Below are 11,615 nucleotides of genomic sequence, written 5' to 3' on the forward strand. Positions count from 1 at the left end.
GATTTAGCTTTTTTTTTTTTAATCCTCACCCGAGGATATTTTTCCTTGATTTTTAGAGTGGAAGAGAGAGGTAAACCTAGAGAGAAATATCAATGTGAGAGAAACACATCGATTGGTTGCCTCCTACACATGCCCTGACCAGGGCCTGGGCCAGGGAGAAGCCTGCAACCCAGGTATGTGGCCAGAATCGAACCGGGGACCCGTCAGTACACAGGCTGATGCTCTATCCACTGAGCCAAAGTGGTTAGGGCTTAGCTTTGTTATTAAAGCAAAAAATATCTCTTTTCAACAATCTGAGTTGTCTCAACTTTAGAGATTTAATTAAATTTTTTAAATTCAATGTGGGAAAAATGTCTAGTGTATTGTTAGAAAAAATGTCACTTTTCACAACATGGGAAAGAGGACTAAATCAAGAGTAGAAAATATCACAATAAAGAAAAATGAACATGATACATAGTCAATCAGAACTGGGCAGGAAGTATCTAATCTAATAGTATAATACTGTAGAGGTCTCTCTAACCACCTGCAGGAGATAGTAAAAGCAGCAAGGCCAACCACCATTTACAAACCTGTTCATACACCATGTTCATAGCCGCATTATTTATAATAGCTAAAATGTGGAAGTAACCCAAGAGTCCATCAATGAATGGATAAGCAAATTATGACATATACATACAATGTAATATTATTCAGCTTTAAAAAGAAAGGAAATTTTGATGCTACAACATGGATGAAACTTGGGGACATCAGGCTAAGTGAGATAAGCCAGTAACAAAGACTGTATAATTCCACTTCCTAGTACATGAGGTGCTTAGAGAAGTCAAAATCATAGAGACAGAAAGTAGAATGGTGGTTGCCAGGTGTTGATGTAAGGGGGAGTAGGGAATTATTGTATAACTAGAGACCCGATGCACGAAATTTGTGCAAGAATAGGCCTTCCTCCCCCCAGCTGCCAGCATCAGCTTCCCGGGACCTGGGCTTCCCTCCAGCCCTGGCTTCGTCCGGAAGGACGTCAGGTCTAATTAGCATATTACCCTTTTATTATTATACATGGGCATAGACTTTTAATTTTAAAAGATGAAGAGCTATGGAGATGGATGATGGTGATGGTTGCAAATTATGAATGTATTTAATACCAGCAACTGTACACTAAAAAATAGTTAAGATGGGAAATTTTATCACTATTTAATTTTTTTAAGACCCTGTCCATTTAAAACATACACATTTGTTGAAATATATGCTGGCTGGCTGCTCTGTAGAGAATGCACTGCTATGTGTACCTCAACCACCACATGTTCTAAAGCAAATCTAATATGGTTTGAAACACCTTTTTTTTTAAGAATGACAAAACCAGACTGGAACATGTATTCTTTATTAAATCTTACTAGTATCTTTAAGGGACACACAGATGAGTAGGCTACAGTGAAGAAATCTTATTTTAATAACAGAGTTAAGAACCACTAAGATACTTCCAGGTAATATCTTCAGTGATGCTTCTTATCTTTATTCTGGGACTCCAGGAAATATTCAACCCCTACAGCTACCACAAATGCAGCAAATCCCCATTTGAATCCTTTTAACATTGCACCAACAAAGGTAACATTGTCTGCAAAGCCACCCATGTATCTCCAAGCTTCATTGCTAGAAAAAAAAAAGGGCAAAGGTTATAATCACATACATGCACATTCACTGAGTACAATACATTTAATTTTCATCTTTTTAACAGATGCAGATGCAACCTTATATAAGACCATCTAAATGGACCACAATAGGTATCTTTCTGTGACATAGGACGATTAGGTCTATATGCCCACGTTTCACATATAAAGTAGAAGAAAAAACACTTGATTTCATATTCACAATCATAATACTCAGGATTTTTACAAAATCCTCAAATGCAAGACTTTCTTTGGCCCTATCCATCACAGGTCAGCCGTGTGGCTTTGCCTATACTAGTCATTACAGCATCATGGACAGAGGTAGTTAGAGTATTAATCTTTGCTCTGCCACTTACACTAGATTCACAACCTTTTAGGATGGGCAAGTTACTTAACCTGTCAGGGCCTGCTTCCTCTCCTACTCAGTGATGACTGTCTACCTTATAGTGTTATTATAAAGAATAAACAGGGTGATGTGTGATACATTTTGGCACAGAGAGTATGTAACATTTGACATTATTCTTACTACTAATACATTTCTCTGTCACAGCAGCCTGAAGTTTAGAAGACTGATTTCCTGCTCTGGCAATCACTCTTCTGAGCACCCTAAACAGAGGTGTAAACAGAAGTCTGAGACCTCTCCTGAAAACAGTCTTCTCTCACAGGCAGCGATAAGTGAGTGGGAAAAAAAAATCATGTTATGAAGAACAACAACCACTTAAGTAAAAATCTGACTTATTAGAAAATATAAGCTAAGCAAATACAATTTAGATAACCAAAGTTAGACAAAGACATTAGAAGAAAACTATAGAGTAATATCCCTCATGAACACAGATGCAAATATTCTTTTTTTATTTTTAATTTTTATTTATTTTAGATGCAAATATTCTTTTAAAAAAATATATTTTATTGATTTTTTTACAGAGAGGAAGGGAGAGGGATAGAGAGAAACATCGATGAGAGAGAAACATCAATCAGCTGCCTCCTGCACCCCCCCTCCCCCCCCCCAACTGGGGGCACCCCCCCTCCCCCCCCCAACTGGGGATGTGCCCGCAACCAAGGTACATGCCCTTGACCGGAATCAAACCTGGGACCCTTCAGTCCACAGGCTGACGCTCTATCCACTGAGCCAAACCGGTTAGGGCAGATGCAAATATTCTTCTTTTTTTTTTAATGGCAGATGCAAATATTTTTTTTTTTTTAAATATATCTTTATTGATTTCAGAGAGGAAGGGAGAGGGAGAGATAGAAACATCAATGATGAGAGAGAATCACCGATTGGCTGCCTCCTGCACATCCCCCACTGGGGACAAAGCCTGCAACCCAGGCATGTGCCCTTGGCTGGAACCGAACCTGGGACCCTTCAGTCCGCAGGCCGACACTCTATCCACTGAGCCAAACCAGCTAGGGCAGATGCAAATATTCCTAACAATATTTTAGAAAATTGAATCCAGCAATATATATAAAGGATAATATATCATGATGAAATAAAATTTATCTTAGGAATTCAAGATTGGTTTAATCTTTGAAAAACCAATAAGAGTAATTCATCATATTAACAGAATAAAAGAACTATGCGAGCCCTAACCAGTTTGGCTCAGTGGATAGAGCATCAGCCTGCGGACTCAAGGGTCCCAGGTTCAATTCCGGTCAAGGGCATGTACCTTAGTTGCGGGCACATCCCCAGTAGGGAGTGTGCAGGAGGCAGCTGATTGATGTTTCTCTCTCATCAATGTTTCTAACTCTCTATCCCTCTCCCTTCCTCTCTGTAAAAAAATCAATAAAATATATTTAAAAAAAAAAGAACTATGTGAGCATCTCAATACATGCAGAACAGGCAAGAATGTCCATTTATACCACTTTTATTCAACATTATACTAGGAGTGTTAGCCAGTACAATAATGCAAAGAAAATAGAAATTAAAAGTTTATAGATTGAAAAGGAAGAAATAAAACAAGTGTACACAAAGTGATCACTTATGAAGTACAGTCTAAACAATCTGTAAAAAAAATTTTGGAACTAAAAAGTGAATTTAGCAAGGGAACATGATACAAAGTCAACATATAAACCCCAATTATATTTTTATATATTAGCAAAAAACTGAAAATTAAAGTTTAAAATACCATTTACAATACTATTAAAATATGGAAAAACTCAGGATAAATTTAATAAAATATGTAAAGACCTATATATAAAGCAATAAAACACTGCTGAGGAATTAAAGAGGATCTAAATTGTTCATGGACTAGAAGATTCTATAGTGTTAAGATATCGATTATCCTCAATTGAGCTATAGATTCAGTGAAATCCCAATTAAAATCTAAGAAGGCTTTTTATAGAAACTGAAACATTCAATCTAAATTTTAAATGTAAATGCAAAGAACCTAAAATAGCTTTTTTTAAAAATGGAGATCTTATGCTACCTGATTTGAAGACAGTGAAGTATTGTCATAGAGTGGACATATTGATCAGGATAACAGAATAGAATCCAGAAATAGACCACACAGATATTGTCAATTGATTTTTTACAAAGGCATAAGGTAAATCAATATGGGAAAGACAGTCTTAGCAAATGGTGCTGGAACAACTGGATGTCCAAATGCAAAAATACTTTCATCCTCACCTCACATGATATAAAAGTAACACTATAAAAACTTCTAAGAGAAACCATAGGAGACAATTTAGGGTGCAAAAAGCACAAACCATAATAGAAAAGTGCCAGATTGGGACTTCATCAAAATTTAAAACTCTTTGAAAGACATTATTTAAAAAATGAAAAAATAAGCCACACTCTTAGGAAAAAAACATTTGTAGCCCAGCCGGAATGGCTCAGTGGTTGAGCATCAACCTATGAACCAGGAAGTCATGGTTTGATTCCTGGTCCGGTGTTGGGGGCCAGATGTAAGCTGGCAAGGTCCTTGCACCTGAAGGGGCTAGCAAGGCTGGGACCCTTACCCACACAGTTTTCCCAGACTTGTTTGGATGGCGATTATCAGTAGAATGAGAACAGCCTTTCATGGCTTACCAAGAAGTCTGTAACTATTTACTGAGATATGCTGTACTGAGAACTTGTCCTTCTGCTGTGTCTCTCCCTTAGAGATTAAGAGGAACAAAGAATACATTCCTCTTGACAGACCTCCTATTCAATGTCTTGTGTATAAATAGGATTGTGTGGCTAATAAACTTGCTTCAGTTCCTCGAGAGCTATAGTCCTCCCGATCCCACTTTCCTGTCTTTCTTTCTTTTCTCAATTCTCACCTCCCTGCCTCAGCCCGGCTCAACCTGTCAGGCTGGCCCTGACAGTCCGGTCCAGGCATATACCCGGGTTTCAGGCTCGATTCCCAGTAGGGGTGTGCAAGAGGCAGCCAATCAATGATTCTCTCTCATCACTGATGTTTCTCCCACCCTTTCTCTCCCTCTCTCTCTCTCTCTCTCTCTCATCCTCTCTGAAATCAATAAAAATACATTTAAAAAAAGAAATATAAAAAAAAACCCAAAAAACATTTGTAAAATATATATCTGATAAAGGACTTAAATTTTAAAAACATATAGAGAACTCTCATCTATGTATATAAAAGGCTAATATGTGAAGTGTCCCCTTGGGAGTTCGACCAGGAGACCAGTTCAATTGCTCGCTATGACATGTGCTGACCACCAGAGGGTGGCGTGGAACAAAGAAAGGCCCTGGCTGGCAGCCGGCAGCAGGGGAAGGAAGGCCCCAGCCAGCAGCCAGAAGGCCCCGATTGGCCCTGATCACTGGCCAGGCCTAGGGACCCTACCCGTGCATGAGTTTCATGCACCGGGCCTCTAGTAATTCAGTAAAAGAAGACAAACACCCTGATAAGTAAATGGGCAAAATATGTGAATAGCCACTGCATCAAAGGGGGCAGGGAGAAAGCACTAATGACAAATAAGCACTGGAAAAGAATGCTATCATCATGTCGTCATGGAACCATGGAAATGCAAATTAAAATCACAAAGAGGCACAACATTCACTAAAATGGCTAAAATTAAAAGACCAATAATACCAGGGATTGATGAGGAGGACATTGAACAACTGAAATTCTCATACATTGCTGGTGGGATGCAAAATGGTACAGCTACTTTGAAAAACAGTTTGGCAGTTTTCCTATGAAAATAAACACACACTAATTCTATGATCCAGAAATCCTACTCTTAGAGAAATGAAAACATCATGTTCACTCAGACTTGTACTTGATTGGTTATAGCATCTTTACTCATAATGGAACGGTTAAAAACTGGAAACAACACAAAAGGCAATTAACTGGTGAACTGCAAACAAAATGAGGTCTGTGCACACAGTGGATATTGCTCAGCAGTCAATAAGGAAGGAACTAGGGATACAAGCTAACAATGCGCCTAAGTCTCCAAAGCAGCACACCAAGTGAAAGTGGCCAGGAAAGCGAAAACTGGAGACAAAAAGCAGATCAATGGCTGCCAGGAGCCAGGGGTCGGATGACACTGAGCGTGAAAGGGGCACGGAAGAACTTTTGGGGTGACAGAAATCGTTTTTATCATGACTGTGGTGGTTACATAATTGTATACATTTATCAAGACTCATGGAATTAAACACTTAAAATGGGTGAATTTTACTGTATGTAAATGGTACTTCAACAAAACAGATTTTAAAACTTTAATGTAAAAAGCCATTCTCAATGATTTTTTTTAAAAGGGAAATACATGAAAAAGAAACAGATAATGATTCTCTATGATAAATTCTATCTAAATTATTTAATGATTCTTACCGGCCCCATGGATCCTTGAGCCCCCGTGCCGCCAGCTTCTCCTGCACAGTTTCTAATGGTGTCCCTTCTATCTTCCATTTTCTATAATCTGGAAGTTCCATTTTACCATGACCATGTCCATGCTCATGTTCATGTCCATGGGCCATGTCTATAGGAAAAGATTAAAGTAAGAGAGAAATATGCACAATAACCAAGTGTACTATTAATGTTTTAAGGTAAAACATTTAAAATTAATGTTTTAAAGAGAGAACTAATAAAACAGTATGTTATTACATAACCAGTGTATGTTCACAGTTAGGAAACACACACATATAAAATAATCAATAATCCCATCACTCAGAGATGGTCATTTATTTTGTTTATTCCTTTCTCCATTAAAATAATGGCAGTGCCACGTACCCTAAAGGACTTTACATGTATTAACTCTGTTACTTCAAAGCAACTATTTGAACTTAAATTACAATTATTATCTTCATTTTATAGATGAAGACAATGAGGGTGCATGAAGGTAACTTTCTGAAGGTCACAACAATAATAAATGGTACAGCTGGGTTTTGAACCTTGCAGTTTGGTTTCAGAGCCCTTGTTCCTAATTTCTAAGCAATACCGTTCCTATCTTCCATTTTCTATAATCTGGAAGTTCCATTTTACCATGACCATGTCCATGCTCATGTTCATGTCCATGGGCCATGTCTATAGGAAAAGATTAAAGTAAGAGAGAAATATGCACAATAACCAAGTGTACTATTAATGTTTTAAGGTAAAACATTTAAAATTAATGTTTTAAAGAGAGAACTAATAAAACAGTATGTTATTACATAACCAGTGTATGTTCACAGTTAGGAAACACACACATATAAAATAATCAATAATCCCATCACTCAGAGATGGTCATTTATTTTGTTTATTCCTTTCTCCATTAAAATAATGGCAGTGCCACGTACCCTAAAGGACTTTACATGTATTAACTCTGTTACTTCAAAGCAACTATTTGAACTTAAATTACAATTATTATCTTCATTTTATAGATGAAGACAATGAGGGTGCATGAAGGTAACTTTCTGAAGGTCACAACAATAATAAATGGTACAGCTGGGTTTTGAACCTTGCAGTTTGGTTTCAGAGCCCTTGTTCCTAATTTCTAAGCAATACCGTTCCCTTTCTTCTAGTCCTTTCATTGTGCATAAATATGCATATTGAAGATGTTTTACATACTGATTTATTACTTTCTTTAGATGATCCTATTAAAATGCAGCATTATTGTGTTTAAACATATACATGATCGCACGAACTTTTTCTGTAAAGAGCCAGATAGTAAATATTTTAGACTATGTGGGTACTTATAAAGCAAGAGAAAACAACTTTCCACAAATATTTTGTTGATAACATTCAAAACATAATAATAACAGAGCATATTTTTTTGTAATACAGGTCTACTGATGAGGAAAATGGAATTTTTGGGGGGATAACATTTTGCTTCACTAGGGCTTAAAGTTTAGTGTTCCTTAATATCAAACTGATTGTACATGATTGTCTGTAAAAAAACATTATTAACTGATGGCCTGTACACAAAACAGACAATGGGTTGAATTTTTTAAAATAACATGTTCTTTTAAATTGATTTTTTAAAGAGAGAGAAAGGGAGAAAGAAAGGGGGTGAAGGGGGGAGGGGGGGAGACAGAGACACATGTATGCACCCCACAGGGGATGGAACCCGAAACCTGAGCATGTGACCTTATCTATTTATCTATCCATCATCTATTTGGCTCAGTGGTTGAGTGTCTACCTATGAACCAGGAAGTCATGGTTCAATTCCTGGTCAGGGCACATGCCTAGGTTGTGGGCTCGCTTCCCAGTAGGGGGTGTGCAGGAGGCAGCAGACCAATGATTCTCTCTCATCATTGATGTTTCTATCTCTCTCCTTCTCCCTTCCTCCCTGAAATTAATAAAAAAAATTTTTTTAAAAAGGACCCCTTTTTAATTGATAAGTTTGTTTCCTTAAATAAAATATGCCCTCAATAGTAACATAAAGACTTCAGTTTTACTAGTATTATTTTTATACATAACATAAAAATAAACTTCAGCTCACTGCGATGTGCCTTCCACTTTCACACCCAGGGGGCAAGAATGTGACTTAGCACAACCACTCTGAAAAACTGGCATGACCTAGAAAAGCTGAACATTTGAATACCTTATGGCCTAGCAATTCTATTCCTAAGTTTATATACTCTAGATCTGCATTGCCCAATATGTTAGCCACTAGCACTGGAATGAGGTTAGTGCAACTGGAGAACTAGACTTTCTATTTAATTTTAATTAATTTAAATTTCAAAATTGATTCTCAAGTTAATTATTGGAAAATTTAGAGTGCATTTCGAACAATTTGGGTATACAGATTTACTTTATCAACAGTAAATTTGATAAAATATAAACATAGATCAAGTGTTTATGAAAACAGCATACGAACATATTCTACAAGTGTAAAATACATAAATCTTGAAGACAGTATGAAGAAAACAAAATATTTCATTAATAATTTTTAACACTGATTATATTAAATTAATTTTATGTTTCTTTTTACCTTTTTAATATGGTTACTAAGACATTTTAAATTACATATATGGCTTGCATTATATTTTCATTGGCCAACACACTGCTCTATAGAAACTCTTGCATGTATATAACAATAGATATATTTTATAAGAACCTTTTTAACCACATCATTGATGCTAGCCCCAAATTATAAACAACCCAAATATCCAACAATGGATTAATTAAGAAATAGAAACCTATGGAATATCACACAACAAAAAACAACATGCAACAGTGTGAATGAATCTTACAAATACGATGATAACGGGGTGAATCATAATACATATACTTTGATCCCATTAATATAAATTGAAGAACCCAACAATTCATTTTTTAGGAATGCATTATAGATGGAAAATGAAATGAATGCTTGAAACAAGTGAATGCTTATCACAAGTCAGGACAGTAGTCACCCCTTGGTGGAGGACATAAAATCAGAGCTTCTAAGGTAGTGTTTTTCAACCTATTCTTAATTCTTGTACGCCAAAGGAGCTTTTTTCGACAGTTGTTTTCCTTATCACATTCTCGCTCCCCTCCTCCAATGAAATTTCAATACTACGGATATATTATATACATGTGTATGTACTGTGGCTCTTGGGAGGGCCACACACCACAGTAGTACCTATGATTTTTTCACACACTGTTCCATCCTCTCAGAACCAATTTTCATCTGCCTGAAGGCCTATCACTTGTGCTGAGAATGAGTGTTCTAAGGTATTGGCCATGCTTTACTTCCTAACCTGAAGGGTGGGTACACAAGTGTTTGCTTAATTATAATTCTTTAAAAAGTACTCATGTTTTATACACCCTTCTGTTATGTATACTTCACAGTAAAAGGGAAAATTAGATAAAGTGACAAATTATGCCAAGGACTCAACAACAGGCTATTATTTCCAGTTCAGAACTGTTCCAACAAGAATAGCAAGGAAGTTAGTTCTACAAAGAAAACCCATGTAATCCTGAAAATTTAAAAAGCTATCTACCTATGTTTGGAGTGAACCTGTAATATCAACCTCAACTAAAAGGGGCTGGAATCCCTAAGAAGGAAATAAGAGGATAATACCATTTACAACACATGCAATTTTACGGTTTACCAAAGACGTTCAAGCATACACCCCAATTTCCTCTCATTTTTAAAATTGTGGATACTCTTAAGAACATTAGAAAATAAAAGACGAATGAATTCTTAGTGTCCTTTCCAGTCCCTGCACCGATGTACATGCAATTTTAAAATAGTAAACATTTTAGAGTAAATCGCTCTAAAAATGGATGTGACTTTGTACCCTGCTTTTTTCACTTTAACATCGTGCCCAAAACATTCATAGCAGAAAAAAAAATCTCACTTAAAACTATACATATTTGTGAGGCAGGCATTAAAATTATTCCTCCATAATTTTTCTTAAAAAATATATTTTTATTGATGTCAGAGAGGAATGGAGAAGGAGAGGGAGATAGAAACATCACTGATGAGAGAGAATCATTGATTGGCTGCCTCCTGCAACCCCCCACACTGGGGATTGTGCCCTTGACCGGAATGGAACCTGGGACCCTTCAGTCCGAAGGCTGACGCTCTTCCCACTGAGCTAAACTGGCTAGGGCCCTCCTTCACAAATTTTTGATTTGGGGGCTGTTCTGCTTTATTCACCTCAAAGGTAAACAAACAAACAAAACAAAAACAAACAAACAAAAAACACGGGACGGGGTGCTGCTGGTGGCAGAGCAGGAAAAAAGCATGTGGACTGAATAACCCGTCATTCCCACTGTATCCTTGTACAACCACCCCCACCACCCCACGACTTCACAGTTCTCCCCCGCTAGTTCTTCGATCTCCTTCCGTCTGGAGCCACACACCCGCATCATCCTGCTTTATTTTGTCTCTCCCTTTCTAAATTCTCCAGAATAGATACCTCATTCCTAGTTCCAGTCAAGAGATCTCCCACCAACTCTCTAATTTACCTGACAGCAATCTGACCTCTCAGGACACTCAATAGTCAACCCTCCAGCCGGTGCCGACCGGAAGCGGAAGTTGTCACCTGGAGTTCCTCCCGGCAGGAAAGCCGAGAAGCCATGTAACGTTCCGGGACGGGGTCACAGACTTACGGACCAGGTGGAGATGACGCGAAGGAGGCTGACAGTCGACATTTTTTCCCCGCACATCTGTGCATCCGTCGTCTAACGACGATCGGTGCCATTGTGGAGGACAGAAGGGCGGGGCAGAGGCGACGTTTTCCTTGTTCGCAGACCGGAATCCCTTAGACGCTGCACCGAGGGGCGGGCCGCGGACCTCCTGCAGCCAATAAGTGAGGCTGTTGTTCAACGTGGACTCGGCCAGTGGGAGGGCTGCTTGTTGCGCTGCAGTTGGCAGGCGGCTGCGGGAGGCGGTGGCGGTAAGAAGCCGGAGGCAGCGGGGTGACAGGTAAGCGAGCGGCCGCGCTGTCTTTGGGGGGCGCGAGGGCTCCCGAGAAGGGGTGTTCACCTCCGGCTGCAGGAGCTCTCGCGGGGGCCTGACGGGGACGGTCTGGGAAGGTGGCAGCCGCGCTGTCGGTGGTTTCGGGACCTTTCGTAGCCCAGGTAGCCGCTGGGAGGTCGCGAGGAGCGG

The 11,615-nt window shown here is 38.6% G+C and overlaps 2 protein-coding genes across 4 annotated transcripts in view; one reads left to right on the forward strand and one right to left on the reverse strand.

Moving 5' to 3' along the window:
• Positions 1 to 1,356: 1,356 nt before the first annotated feature.
• NDUFB3 (NADH dehydrogenase (ubiquinone) 1 beta subcomplex, 3, 12kDa) lies at positions 1,357 to 6,600 on the reverse strand. Its single transcript, XM_005874120.2, has 2 exons — positions 6,425 to 6,600; positions 1,357 to 1,641 (listed from the first exon to the last, which is right to left on the reverse strand). The coding sequence occupies exons 1-2, from the start codon at positions 6,568 to 6,570 to the stop codon at positions 1,485 to 1,487; spliced, it is 303 nt and encodes a 100-aa protein (XP_005874182.1). The 5' UTR covers positions 6,571 to 6,600; the 3' UTR covers positions 1,357 to 1,484.
• Positions 6,601 to 10,975: 4,375 nt separating this feature from the next.
• FAM126B (family with sequence similarity 126, member B) overlaps positions 10,976 to 11,615 on the forward strand; it is a 41,633-nt gene continuing 40,993 nt past the window's right edge. For 2 of the 3 annotated variants that reach the window (XM_005874123.2, XM_005874121.2), the window contains exon 1: positions 10,976 to 11,432. The gene's annotated coding sequence lies outside the window, so the exon portion shown is untranslated. The other variant, XM_005874122.2, reaches the window with a different exon arrangement.

Source organism: Myotis brandtii, unplaced genomic scaffold, assembly GCF_000412655.1.
Source record: "Myotis brandtii unplaced genomic scaffold, ASM41265v1 scaffold4259, whole genome shotgun sequence".
In the NCBI taxonomy this organism is placed as follows: Eukaryota; Metazoa; Chordata; class Mammalia; order Chiroptera; family Vespertilionidae; genus Myotis; species Myotis brandtii.

Bases quoted from the DNA above. Each gene is read 5' to 3' on its own strand.
- NDUFB3 (XM_005874120.2), bottom strand. From the start codon at position 6,570: ATGGCCCATGGACATGAACATGAGCATGGACATGGTCATGGTAAAATG. The intron at 1,642-6,424 runs GTAAGAATCATT...TTTTTTTTCTAG, and splicing joins CTCAAGGATCCATGGGGCCG to CAATGAAGCTTGGAGATACA.